Raw genomic sequence first — 14,863 nt, forward strand, 5'->3', positions numbered from 1 at the left:
TCATTACTATTACATTTTTGTAAAAGGATGAAATTATTTTGCAGCATAGAGACTATAATGTTGCTAATTTTGGTATGTGAATTATTTTTTTTACAGACAGTGGATTAAAGCCAGTTATAATTACTGCACCAGCAAGTGCCAGAGTGGTAGATGGAGACTTTGTGACTTTGTCCTGCAATGCCACTGGAGTGCCAGTTCCAGTCATTCGTTGGTATGGCGCCCATGGGTTGATAACCAGCCATCCATCTCAAGTCCTTAGGTCTAAATCTCGAAAGTCACACTTATTAAGACCTGGAGCCCTTGACCCAGAGCCTGTCTACTTCATCATGTCCCGAGCTGGCTCAAGCTCGCTCTCTATTCAGGCTGTTACTCAGGAGCATGCTGGGAAATACATCTGTGAAGCTACAAATGATCATGGCATCACACAGTCAGAGGCATTTCTTACAGTTGGTGAGTTTCCATTAGTATTTTCCTCAGTTGCATAATCTCTTTTTATAGTAAGAGAAAAGGTGATTAGAAATATGTCATTTTAATAAATGCAGCCCCTGTAACAGTGAATGTAGAACTGTATTTTGTAGTATTTTTCCATCTGTGAATTAGATGAATGTCCTTCTCCATTTCTAGTGTTTTTGTTAAGTACCTGCTTGTCAAATAGTATGGTTTTAGTTGGGAGCAAGCTCAAACTATAACTTGACTTTGGGATTAATGTTTTTAGTTTTCTGAGATACTGATATTGCTATTGCTGACTTTTTTTTAGACAAATCCTTGATAAGTGTAGTATTCAAAGTCTACAGGTTTGCCTTCATTGACAATACAAACTTATGGTCCTATCAAATAATACCTGTATCTATGTATTTTCCCTATCTTACCCCAAATTACTTTTCTAATAGGATGAATCATAGTATTTATATGCTGCTGTTTTTTATGGTAATAACTTAATGTTACATGATTTTTGAAATATAGGCATGTAGAATGTCAATAGTAATGAAAATTAAGTCAAAGTTAATGAAATTTGAATTCAAACCTTATATCATTGGTTCTTTAACAACTGATTGATCAGTTTAAGAGATTGTTGCCATATTTGTCTCTGAGAGTCAGAATATTCAGTTCTGCCTTTAGTGATGGTCAACTGAGGTCCCTGCCCTAATCCTCTGCATTGAAGGGCTTCCTGTGGTACCTTTCTGTCTGGATCCTCAGAGCCCATGGAGTCGAAGTCAGTGCTTATCCTGATCCTAGAGTCCACATTCTTGTTTCTGGGCAACAGGTCTGGGGCTCCAGAATTTCTTACTTTAATGAATTCGCAGTCTGGTTCCACACAGGTCTTTTTTGCCTGTCTTATCCTCCACAGTATAGACCACACCATCAGTGTATGGGTGCCATTAAACCAGAGGTGGGGCCAGTGAGTGGTCTTTGGCAGAAGAGTGATGTTTGAAGTGTGCAGAGTTTGGATGTATGCACTCCAATTTATTTTCAGATGCAAATAAGGAACTTCTAGCTCTGGATGAAGTTGGAGGTTGGGAGATAAGTGGGGAAGGCCAGTGACTTCTGTTTCTACATTGGGCCACTCCAGAATGGTAGAGGTGGAAATGATGTGGAGTTGAGGCTGTGGGCTGTTAGAGCCCTGGCTCCGACACACAGAGCTTTGTAATCTAGGGCCAGTTACTGAACTTTGTGCTTTTTGCCTCACCTGTGTAACAGGTGTTGTGAAGGTGTCCTGCTCACAGTAGGATTAGTGTGAGATTTCAAGTAGCTAATACATGTAAGCTTCTTAAAATTATGTCTGGTAACAGAAAGCTTTTCATGAACATCAATTATTAGGTTATGATAACTATTATTACAGGTTTCCATTGTGGTGGTATTTAACGAAAAGAATTAGTTGTGATTTTAGTAACCTTAATAACTCTCTCTCTCAAAAAAAAAAAAAAGAACTCTTAGGAAGGTTCTTGGGTGTTGTATAAATTTATACATATATATGAATATGTATATGCATATATGTGTTCATGTTTATATATCTATTCCAGTTGGCAAAAGTAAGAGTGACTCTGCTTTTACTTTTAGCTCTGTGATAGGTATAATGCAGGAGCTGCTTGGGTAGAATTTAGCAAAACTGATTATTTTATGTAAATATATGAAATAAGGAGACATACATGTCATAGTTGATGGAACTAGATATTGTCCAACTTTCTCAAAAATCTGAAGCCCTTAGAAGTTATACAAATTGTTTAGATTAGAAGATCTTTAAGATTCTCCCCTGCTCCAGGATTTTGTGATTTCCTAAACTATATATATATAGTTATAAAATGGATAACTATAATTTAATAATAACTAGATAGTAACAGTCTTAACCTAATACTTTGTATTTATGTAAAGCTTCTACTGCCAGACATGATTCTGAACAGTTAATGGCTACCACTTTTATATATAATAATCCCATCAGTAGCATCCTACCTGTGTGTTCTTCTGTTATCTCTTTTACATGCTCTGTAATAATTATTGAGACCTAGCTGAGTTTATTGAACTTGAAGCAGTGAATTAGAACCCACTTTTTTAAAAATAGGAATCTGAGCCTTATTAAATCTAGTGTACTGAGTCATTTACTTTTATTGTGAAGGGAAAGTGAGATGGTCCAAGAAAAAGATGATGCTCTCCTTTCTCTCTCTTTTTTTTTTTTTTATTTCCAGGGACCTTAGGTTTATGAGGTCTTTGATGTATATCTTCAAAACTAAAATGGGAGTTGCCCTGGGCTTCCTAAAGTAGTGTGGGGTGGGGGTTGCTGGTATTCATAGTGACAGTGGGAATATCTTGGACAGATGTGGTTGTATTCCCTATTTAATTAGGAAATTCACTGACATTGCTATAGCTTTTATTCATCCTTTTTTCTAATTCAAAAACTAGTCCATCTTAAAAATTATTAAATGTCTATTCTACTCATTCGTGGAGTTGTTTGAAGATAAATTTAGATAATACATGTGAGAGCATGTATTGCCTGAACTCTGAAAGTACAGGCAATCTCCAATTTACAATGGTCTGAGGTTGTGCTAACATTGAGTTACACACCCCAGCCCTTTTAAAATTTTTTATATTTGAGACAAGGTCTTGCTAAGTTGTCTCAAACTTGAGATCCTCCTGCTTTAGCCTCCAAAGTCCCTGGTATTTCAGGGCATGTGCCACTATGTCCAACTGACTTACAGATTTTTTTTCATGATGTGAAAGTGATGTTCATTTAGTAAAAACTCATTTAGTAGAATTTTGCTCTTTTCCTGGGTTAATAATCAGAAGTATGATAATCTTGTGATGGTGGGCAGTGGCAGTGAGCTGGAGCTCACCATCAGCCATTCCATTACAAGGGTGAACAACTGACACTCTATAAAGTACTATGTTGCTTAGCCATTGTATTCAGTAAGTTAAGAGTAATAAATGCATTTCCAGTTTAACTGTATTTTCCATTTCCATGAGGTTTTTGGGTTATAACCTGACCATCAACCTAGGAGCATCTATACTATTAAGACGTTTAAAATCATATCTAATAAATTGTGAGTGCCCAAGTTATATAATTGGGAACAGCAGAGGTTAATTGGATCCTCTTTTAAATAAGTGTTGTGGAAAAGTTGCATTACACCCCGAATAACAGAAAAGAAATTTTGATATTCTTGCAGTAGACGGGCAGCAGCATATTTTTTAAAATCCCTCTGTATAAATAAAGTGTCATGTAGTGTGGGAACTGTCCTGTGGCCAGATACCACTTCCCAGTGGTCAGCTGCCCAGAGGATCCATGAAACTACTAATGATACAAAGATCCTTCCACATCACCCCAAGCCACAGCAAATTACCTCCAATTGGAGAGTCCATTTCTCTACATTAACAGGCACCAGATCAACCCTGAATGTCCACTGCATGTCTGACTCACTAGGTAAACACAGCCATGCCAGGAGCAATATTTTCAAGTTGTCTTAGTGAATTTAAATAGTATTCTTCTACCTTATTTTCTCACTGACTTCTTGTTTTCTTGATGAAGGATGCTCTGGGATGTCATTTTTCTCTTTAAGCTAACAGAGAACTGACCTTAAAGTTAATCTGGTTTTCTCTGGTTCTCTTCTAAAATGCAGTAGTTCTCCTAAAAACAACCCACCTCTTCCCAGGAATCTGACTTCAAGTGTAGCTAAAACTTGTGTTTTCCTCGGTTCCCTTCCTCCACACAGGAGTGAATAACAGGAGACCTTTTTGTTGCCAGTATTAATAGCACTTGAGAGAAAGCAAGCTGTCAATCCTTTGGATTTATTATACTGGCAGATATTTGTATTCATAAACTGCTCTCCTTTTTTTTCACAGCAGTACCGCTAACATTCTTCTGACAGCTGTTGTCACTTAGTCTCTCAGAACCTTAATTTCTTCATCTGTAAAGTAGCAGGAAGTATTACTCTTTACCTAAGACTGTTGTAGAATTAAACATTTGGAACAGTGCTTGGCATATAACACATGCTCAGTAATTTTTTGAACGTATGAACCTATTTTTTCAGTACAAATAAATTATTTTTACTTTCCTCCATATAATCTGTATGCTGTTAGTGTACATGGTGGGAGGGGACTATGAAAAAGTGGGAATTCTGGGATATATCTTTGGAGACAAGCTGCCCAGTAGGTAATGCTGGTTAGTACCAACTATTAAGGCTATCTGTTTGTTTTATCTATCTTCAGTTTGGTAGTTTCTTTCTTTCTTTTTTTTTTTTTTTTAGAGAGAGAGAATTTTTTAATATTTATTTTGTAGTTTTTGGTGGACACAACATCTTTATTTTTTATGTGGTACTGAGGATCTAACCCAGCGCCCCACACATGCCAGGCGAGCGCGCTACCGCTTGAGCCACATCCCCAGCCCCAAGTTTCTTTCTTTATTTTGGTGGGTGGGGTACTGGGTTTTGAACTCAGTGATGTTTTGCCACAGAGCTATATCCCCAGCCCTTTTCATTTTTAATTTTGAGACAAAAATCTAAATTCCTGAGGCTTTCCTTGAACTTGTGATCCTCCTGCCTCAGCCTCCCAGGCCAATGGAATTACAGGAATGTGCCACCATGTGCAACTAACAAGTCTGCATTTTCTCCAAATGTATGTTTTTGGTACTTTTGTCAAGGATCAGATGGCTGCATTTCTGTAGGTTGTCTGTATCTTCTATTCTTTTCCATTGGTCTATGTGTTTGTTTTTATGCCAGTACTATGTAATTTTTGTTACTATAGCTCTGTAGTATAATTTGATGTTATATATTGTGATAAATTTGTATATTGCTTTTGGTAATATGATTGTTTTAGCGATATTAATTTTGCCTATCCATGAACATGGGAAGTTTTCCATTTTCTAGTGTCTTCTTCAATTTCTTTCTTCTGTGTTCTATGTTTTAGGTCTTTTAACTTCTTGTTTTTTTTTTCTGGTTTTTTTTTTTTTTTAATGCTAGTGTGAAAAGGATTGTTTTCCTGATTTCTTTCTCAGCTATTTCATTTTGGTTTATGGTAAAGTTATTGATTTTTGTATGTTGATTTTGCATACTGCTACTTTGCTGAACATGTTTATTACCTCTAGCAGTCTTCTGATTGAGCTTTTCAGATCTTCCAAGTATAGGATCATATCATTTGCAAACAGTTGATAATTTGATTACTTTCTTTCTTATTTATATTTTTTACTTTCCTAATTTCTCTGGCAAGGCATTCAAGTACTATATTGAATAGGAGTGATTAGAGTAGGCATCCTTGTCTTCTTCTATATTTTAGAAGAAATGTCTTCAGTTTTTCCTTGTTCAGTATGATGTTGGTTTTGGGTTTGTCACATTTAGGCTTTATGTTGAGATAAGTTCCTTCTATCTCTAGTTTCTTCACTGTTTTTTTAATCAGGAATGGGAACTGACTTGTTTCAAAAACTTTTTCTATGTTGGTCTTGTTAGTTCCATTTCTTCCCTCTTTCTTAAAGGTTGTTGTGTTGTGTAGGAGTCTATTAGATGGGGAACCTATTGCTCCATAACTGATACCCAAAGATTAGTGACTTAAAATCACAACCCCTTTATTAGTGCTTGTGATTGTTAATTAGATACAACTGGGCAGTTCTTCTGCTGGCCTTGCTGGGTTTATAATACAAGTTGTAATCAGAGGGCACCTGGGGCTGAAACAGCCAAAGTAGCTTTACTCACATGTAACATCTTTATGGAGGCACATCTCTGTCTCTGTCCATGTAGCATACACACGGCTAGCTCGGACATGTAGCTAGATTCCCAAGAGCATAAATGAAAGTAGAAGTGTCAGACCTTTTTCAAAACTTGAACCTGGGTTCAGTACGGGAGGGGACTGCGCATGAGGATGAATTCTGGAAAGTATCTTTGGAGACTTATTTAGCTACCTGGTAGGTAAGATCCTAAATCTTGATCCTTTCTTATTATCACTTTCACTTTTTTCCTGGTGGAATGTGTTGCCCATTGTGTTTCATTTACCAACTGGAGGTGAAACCTAATGTTCTTCAACTTAAAACTTTTGAGTTTAAACTAGCAAATTGTTGTTGCAGAAGAGGGAATACTAGTACTGAGCAAAACAAAAATAACATCTTTAAGCCACTCAACTATTCCATCATGCAATTGTTTTTCCAAACAATTCATTTGCTCTCCCCTGAGCAAGTGATTTGCTACTAGAGATTAGATGTTGTCATGAGTGATTCATTGACATGTTATCTATTTTAACTTCTAGGACTCTAATTGTGCTAATAATGTCAGTATCACTAACTGGATAGAAGATAGTGACGTAGTGACTTCATCAAGTTGTCTTGTCTCATTCTCTCTCTCTGTCCAGTTCCTTTTGAAACAAATACAAAAGCAGAAACAGTCACACCTTCTGATGCTACCCAGAATGATGAAAGAGACCAAAGAGATGGTTCAGACTCTGGCTTATTAAGCTCAATTCCAATGAAAATATATCCCAGTGGAGTGGAATCATTATCAGAGAAGAATGCCAGTGGCACCTCTGCCCCTGATGCCCCCATCATCCTGAGCCCCCCACAGACCCATACGCCAGACACATACAACCTGGTTTGGAGGGCAGGAAAAGATGGCGGACTGCCCATCAATGCCTATTTTGTGAAATATCGAAAGGTAACACCAACTCAATTATCACTTTTATCTTCTCACAATATAACCTGTTTGTATACTGTGTTAGTATTACCTTTTACATTTGTGGAAGGGCAGGACATAGAACAACAGTGCTTCCAGAATGATGAATTTATCATAGATATCCCTCTAGTCATGCTGGATTAACCAGGTTTATGAAAGCAGTAAGAATGACATCTAAATAATTTCCCCCCAATTGGGATTCTAAACACTCAATAACCACATAGCATTTTTTTTTTATCTTGGGTTCCAGGCTCTATAAACCACTTTCAAAACCATAATTGCATTCCTTGCTAACAGTAGAATACAGTTTATTCAGCAAATAGAGCAGCTTCTTATTAGAAACAACTGTTTAAATGAAATCTTCTGGCATAATCTCTGACTATCTATTTGAATTTTGGGCTGTCTTCTTAATTGTGTTAAAATCTTATATTGTTCTGTCATTTACTTTGGTGAATCTTGGGCCTGTCTCATTCATTCTTCAGATAATGTTTTTCCTTCATGGTCCTCCCTGGGCTTTTATTAAAGCAAAAGGAGTTTTCTTCTCTTTACTTAATAAAATAAACCAACAAAATATGAGGAGAAATACTCATATTTAAAATCACTTTCTCTCTGTAAGACATTTTGGTATCTATTATTTAATTGTTTAGTTAATGATCATCTGTTATTTTTAATGACTGGAAAAACTAAGGTGATGACACTGAGACGTTTATCCACGATTTCTATTGTGATGATGCTAGATGAGGAAAGTAAGTTTTGCTGGTAATATTATTCACCCAAAAGCCTCATGCAGTATTTGTTCTTGGTTTCATTAATCAAGAAATAACTGATTGGATCTCTTTTATCTCCTCCAACACATAGTGAACAATTTCAAAACATGAAGCAAGAATGCTAGAAATATATAATTCATATATATATATATATACAAACATTTAATATACTATCTTTATCACATATTTATTCTATGTTTTATGTATTACCAATAATATTACATATGTATTTTTCCATTAATCCAGTAAGAAAGGTGGTATTGTCCCCATTACAGGTCAAAGGGAATGGACTCTGGGAGGGCCAATGGGGCTGGGAGTCTTCTTACAAGAGTTCTTCCTTCTTATATTTCTTAATGTAGAAAGTATTGTGTCTAATTTACTTATAATAGTACATCACCTCCTCATACTTCTGTAGAATTAAATGAATTCTAGTTTTTATCAAGTTTTATCTAGTTTATCAAGTTTGATGAAAAGTTCCTGCCCTCTGTCTCCCATTGTTCTGGGATTTCTCTTGAGCAGCTGGACGATGGTGCTGGTATCGTGGGAAGCTGGCACACAGTTCGAGTCCCAGGAAGTGAAAATGAGCTGCATTTAACTGAACTGGAGCCATCTAGTCTTTATGAAGTTTTGATGGTGGCAAGAAGTGCTGCAGGTGAGGGTCAGCCAGCCATGCTCACCTTCCGAACCAGCAAAGGTGAGTATGAATTTCTATTGGAAGAATGAGCTGGCTCTCTTCATGTCAATTTATTAGTAAGCATCCTTCTATATAGTAGAGATTCTTGGATATAAATGCACTAAACAAACTCATTGTAGCATCTCTTTTTTTCCTGCCACATTGGGGCAGTTGTGTTATACTAGTCCATCTAATATTCCATAGGTAAATTTTATATATATATATCTCAAAAAGGGCCAGTGATACAGTTCAGTGGTAGAGTGCCCCTGGGTTCAGTCCCTAGTACCACCCCTACACACATAAATATATAAATATATGAGAATATATGCATATTTATATGTGTATGTGTGTGGTATTGAGGATTAAACCCAGGGTCACTCTACAACTGAACTGTATCAATGGCCCTTTTTATTTTTTATTTTTATACAGGGTCTTGCTAAGTTGCCCAGGCTGGCCTCTTGAACTTGCAACCTTCTTGCATCAGCCTCCCAAGCTGCTGGGATTACAGACATGTACCACTTGACCCAGCTCCACAAATATTTTTGAAAGCTTGTGATAGGCAAGGCTTTAGGATAGGTGATGCAGGGAAGACAGAGATGGACATGACAAGAGCCATCTTAGTTGAGCTATGCTTTGATAGGGAAGGTAAGATATATACTTAAATATCAGCAAGACAGAATTTAATTCTGTTCAGATAATATTTACTGAGTACACAAAATAGGCAAAACTCCTTGCCCTCACAGAGCCCATATTTTAGTTGGGATAGCCTTATACTTAAGTTATAAGTCTGTTTAGAAGGTAGTCTTAACAAGTGAAATGAATTAGGGGACAGATACATAAAGTGTATAGGGAGGAGTGGTTACAGTTTAAGCAGATAGCCAGGGAAGTCCTCATCTAGTGATCAGCTGCAGAGCAACTTGAAAGAGAGAAAGTAGAAAGTCATGTGGGTATCAGGAGAAAGAACATTTTTAGCAGAGAAGAGCAGGTTCCAAGGCCCCAGGGTGGGGTATGATTATCATGACCCCTAGAAATATCAAGGGGCCACTGTGACATGAGCAAAGTAAGGAGGGGGTGGCTATTACGGAAAGGTGCTCAGGGAGATGACAGGGTAGTCAAATCACACAGTACTCTGTGTACTTTGCAAGGACTTTTATTTTTCCTCTAGGTGAGCTGGAGCTTTTGAGCAGAGCAGTGATGTGATGTGCTAACTGGTGATTCTCTGCTAACAGGGCATGAAGTGCAGGTGGACTGGAGGAAGGCAGGGATGTAGGCAAAGATACCCAAATATGACAGGTGCTAGGAGATTTCTAAATAGGGTACGAGAGTACATGGGAAGGATCGTCCTGTGGAGTAGTTGGGAGGGAAGGCTTGATTGAAGATGCCATCATGGCTGGCCAGGAATCAGTGGGTGGAGATGGGAACTGGGTGGAAGAGTTTTTCAGTTTGTCACTGTAATAAAAGGGAGATCTAAGGATTGAGAAGAAATTATCTATTAGCTTTTGAGAAAGATTGTTCTGTCTAATTACTGTGTGGCCAGAAAAAAATGAATACTTCTTAAATGAATCTTGTGTTAATTTTCACCATCAGTCCTTAGTTATAATGAGTCTAGCCTATAAATATGGAAGAATAAACATGTATTTCAGTTTTCTTAAAAAGTCACTTGATGTCTCTTTTTGCCTATTGAAATATTGAAACGTATTGTGACCTTTTTCCTGTGGAAAAAATTTAGCAGGAGTTCTTTAAAATGAATTTTATTTTAAAATTAAGGAATATGTACAGTTAAAAAAAGGGGCTAATTGTTTAAAGGCTTCACTCTCCTCCTTTGAGTTCTTCACAAGAAGACACTTTTAGCTTTCTTTTAAAGATACAAAAAAAGACAAAGTCATATTTTATCAATTACTAAGCTCAGTTAAGTATATATAATATAGGTGATAGATTTTGATGCTGTAGAAGATAAATTCATATCTATAGCTATGTGTCAGTTGAGTTTCACAGTACTCTTTTTTTTTTTAAAAAAAAAAGGTGTTACCTAAATAAGCTTATGTTGCAGTGGTTTTCGTTTATTTTATTTTAAACCTTCCTAGAAAAAACAGCATCATCAAAAAACTCCCAGGCCTCTTCTCCACCCGTGGGCATCCCTAAGCATCCTGTGGTTTCAGAGGCAGCAAACAACAATTTTGGAGTGGTGCTTACAGATTCCGCCAGGCATAGTGGAGGTAAAGAAAGGAGTCTTCATTTTATTTATTTGCTTATGTGTGTAACTGCCCCATTTCAGGCTTTTGGGAAATGAAAGAGAAATAGAGTGTATTGGTTATTCAAATTATATTTCCACATAGCTCTAATTTTTAACATTCAGGCCTTAAACATTGGCAACCAGTGTCATGATTATTATTTTACCTAAGAACTCAGATTCAAAATGTTCTACTACCAAGTTTTTATAACTCATGAAAAGGGTTTTTTGTCTTTTCTTTAGCAAAAAAAATGAAATTTACATTTTAAGTTCTGAAAATCTGAATTATTGTGTGTTTGTGACTTTTCAGAATGTATGGTGGTACAATGTTAAATTATTTTACTGAAAGATAACATGTCATTTTCACTACTATTGTTGTATCTAGTTAATCTTAGGATTTTTAAAGTTTTTGTGCAGTAAAATATTAAAAAAGACTTTTTAAAATTTAAACTTCATATTTATCAGTGTGCTATGCCTCACCCCAATATGCTGGGTATCAAACCCAGGGCCTTGTGTATGCTCAGCAAGCTCGTTGAGCACAATCCCAAACCCCCTAAGTGCTTTTTGTGTTTGTGCTAATGCTTTGGGACAGTTAGGGAAGACTTCACATTTCACTGCTGAGCTCTTAAGAGTTTGTGGATATGTCTCTCATGTTTTTATACTTTTCCATGAATTTGTCTCAGACAAAATGAGGTCAAAACACTTTGACTCTGTCGTCAATATCATGAGCCTTGCTTTCCTCAGTTCTTCTACCTCAGAGAAGGCACACTTCCAGTATCTTAAGTAGATTTACTCATATGGGTATCACCTTTATGTGACTAAAGTTAACATTTGAAAATCAAAAAATTTATTTATTTAACAAACCCTGTGGAAGACACTTTGCTAAATGCTAGAACAGCAGAGAAAAAAATAATCCTTGCTTTCAGGGAGTTTATGGTGGATGATAGAGATACCTAAACCCACACTAACGAGTGGATGAAATTAACAATGAAGCTCGTAACAACAGAGTAGGTAACATAGACAAGCCAGGAACAACAATTTTGATTTTTTCTGCTTGAAATTATATCTGTGGTCACAAAAGAAATACTCAAGTCCCCTGCTTACAGAGAAGGATGAATAGCAACAAGAGAAGCTCTTTAGCAACCTGAGCTAAGCCTCAGAGGACAAGAATGACACAGTGAGGTGAAGAAACAGGAAAAGAGGTTCTATGCAAAGACATCTCCTTGTGCAGAGATGGACAAATGACAGGATTCATTTAGAGATAAGAGATCTTATTTACTGTGACTGGTTGCCGTGAGGATGATGCAAGTGTCGGGGAGACAGGTAGGTGCCAGGTGCCTTATATGACACCCTAGTTTATCCTTCTCTGGAAGCTAAAGAACTAAAGGATTTTAAAGATGGAGAGGGAGGAATGGCAAAAGGTAAGGTTGGAAAAATAAAGAGGATGGTAACAGTATGAATGAAGAGGAGGTCACGTGTGTGATTAGAGGAAGAAATCATCATTGAAGGAGGGAGAGAGATGGTGATTTGGGCTTGGGCAACTAGGGATCATTTACTAGTGTGGCTAATAGGAGATTATGGATTCAGTTCTGAAAGTCCTGAGTTTGGAGTTATCCAAGCAGAGAAAACCCTAAGAAATGACTTATTTGATCTTTGTAATAACTAATTATACATTAGGAGATGAGACTCCGGGAGGTCTAGCAGCATGCCTGAGGTCATACAGACAGAGCTGCTATTCAAGTCCATATCTTCCAACTTGTTAAAAGTCACTTGCTGTTTCTTTTAGATATGAAAGATATCCTTCTCTATAGAGTTATTTTCCCCAGTAACTTTTTTTTTCCTATTTGATCCTTTGGTATTTGGTGAATTTGAACCGCATATGAATCAATGGGAAAAAAAAGTCATTTGGTGGTCTAGTATTTTTAAGAGATTCACTAACAGTTCTATTCATTCTGTTTTCATTGCTTTCTAATTAAAAGGAATACAGTAAGTATTAAAGTTGCCTGCTTTGAATATATTCCTCTTTTTATCCCTTAAACAATGTTTTTAAAATTCTGTGGTTTTCATGTAAGTACTGTGTTCAACATTATTTCTTCTTTCTTATGTATTTGGAATGAGGATTGAGAAGGTGTTAGGATGGAAGTATTTTGTGACTTAGGCTAAAGAGGCAGGGCTCCCTTGGTGGATTTGCCGGAATCCAGTCATCATGGCCCAGAGTTGCCCCTCCACTTTCCAGCTTTAGAAACTTGGTTGTCACCATGCCAAAAGATCATTGGTCTCTTGAGAAACAGCTCACATTTACAAATTTCACAGTGAATATGACTAATGTAAACTAGAATGGCAATTTAATAGTTTGCAATGTAACTGTCATACAAGCCAGATCGTTTCTCTCAACATCCTTCTCTCATGGGAACCAGGTGGGAAGCCAGTTACATGACCACCAAATTACCTGATCAGTGAGATAAGTTAGGTACATGATTTAATCCTGCTGTTTCTACCTACCATAGGTAGAATTTGATGACTTCCAATTTGAGGACTAGGGTTTATTGAAAGCTACCCCAAATTAGTTCCCTGGCCCCATTTTCTTCATGTTCAGTGGGATTGTCTTTCTAATAGCACCTTTCTTTGGTTATATATCTTGTCTTCCTGCTTTCATCCTGAATAACATTCTCCCCAGCCACTATTATTAATATTGATTTTATAGTCAAATTTTATCTCTACTTGCTGCTTGCAGTCTGTATTTTGGAATAGCTCATAATCTTGAGGTATATTAAAATAGGATATAATAGTAATAGTTAATATAATACCCAGCAGGTTGCTGAATATGTTTATGTAATTTAGGTGAATAAAGAAAAAATATTTAAATAAGATAATTCATAATTGTGAGAATTTATCCTAAACTGTAACCAAAGACTTAAAGCACCAAATAATAATTTTTTTACACATTGTCTTGGTCATGAATCTAAAATACCATAGTCAAAGTTATATTCATTAACTTAGTCTTTCAGAGCTAATTATCAAGCCTACAGTTCATTTTACTTTTCTTTTATTTTCTACATCTGATCATTTCATTTCCCATTCACTTTTAAATAGGAAATGGAACATAGCCACAATATTATGAACTCTGGCAAAAAGTTTAGTGAGGAACCTTTAATAATGTGAGATTTGAGATTTATTCCTTTTAATTTATTTGAGTTATTCTTGTCTCTGACACTGTGGGTTATTGTGGAATGAATGTTTCCATTTTCAGTTCCAGAGGCTCCAGATCGGCCTACCATCTCCACTGCATCAGAGACCTCTGTGTATGTCACTTGGATTCCCCGGGCGAATGGTGGGTCTCCAATTACTGCCTTCAAGGTGGAATATAAGAGGATGAGGACTAGTGATTGGCTGGTGGCAGCTGAAGATATCCCTCCCTCCAAACTTTCTGTGGAAGTTCGTAGTTTAGAACCAGGTAGTAATATTCAAATGTTTTCTTTCTTTTTTAACCACCAGTACTAACTTTATTTAAATACAGATTTTTAATAATCTTGTGGGTTTCTTTTCTAATTGTTAAAGTAATGAATGCTTGTTGTCTTTACTTCTGGGTTTTAGATTGTTGCTGTTTATTTGCCATTGGAAATAATGTTGTGATTCATCTTTCTATGTATGTGTTTTGTATGATAGAATGTTATAGGAAGAAAATCTTGCTATTTCATTAAACTTGTTTGATTAGATGTTGAATCTCAGCACAGTTATACTCAGTATACTTATGAGACCATAAACACTTCTATAAATTTTGTTTCATCAGAGGATTTCCTCCCTACCCCCCAAATCTTGAGATTATATTAAAGAGATTAAGCCATAAAAGAGATAAAAATTAAGGCAGTATTTGTTTGGATTCATGACAATTTTCACTTCTGGACTTTTAAATGTACATTAGTAGGAAATGCCTGTGTTTGTCTAACTGTGTTTTGTGAGGAGTGTAGGAATCCATCAGCGTAGTCGGGAGAATGCAGCTTTTTAAATGTGGTTGTGAAGCTGAGTAACATTTCAGAGATTGAAAATATTGTCTTCA

General features: G+C 36.5%; 1 protein-coding gene across 5 annotated transcripts in view; it reads left to right on the forward strand.

The window, feature by feature from the left end:
- The window catches only part of Cdon (cell adhesion associated, oncogene regulated), a 97,314-nt gene that overhangs the window by 48,185 nt on the left and 34,266 nt on the right, over nucleotides 1–14,863 (forward strand). For 4 of the 5 annotated variants that reach the window (XM_076846197.1, XM_076846195.1, XM_076846199.1 and 1 more), the window contains exons 8-12: nucleotides 97–450; nucleotides 6,820–7,118; nucleotides 8,423–8,597; nucleotides 10,661–10,792; nucleotides 14,057–14,260. In XM_076846197.1, the coding sequence (XP_076702312.1) occupies nucleotides 97–450; nucleotides 6,820–7,118; nucleotides 8,423–8,597; nucleotides 10,661–10,792; nucleotides 14,057–14,260 (1,164 nt within the window). The remainder of the gene's footprint in view (nucleotides 1–96; nucleotides 451–6,819; nucleotides 7,119–8,422; nucleotides 8,598–10,660; nucleotides 10,793–14,056; nucleotides 14,261–14,863) is intronic. The other variant, XM_076846198.1, reaches the window with a different exon arrangement.

The sequence above is a fragment of the Callospermophilus lateralis genome, chromosome 2, assembly GCF_048772815.1.
Source record: "Callospermophilus lateralis isolate mCalLat2 chromosome 2, mCalLat2.hap1, whole genome shotgun sequence".
Classification (NCBI taxonomy): domain Eukaryota; kingdom Metazoa; phylum Chordata; class Mammalia; order Rodentia; family Sciuridae; genus Callospermophilus; species Callospermophilus lateralis.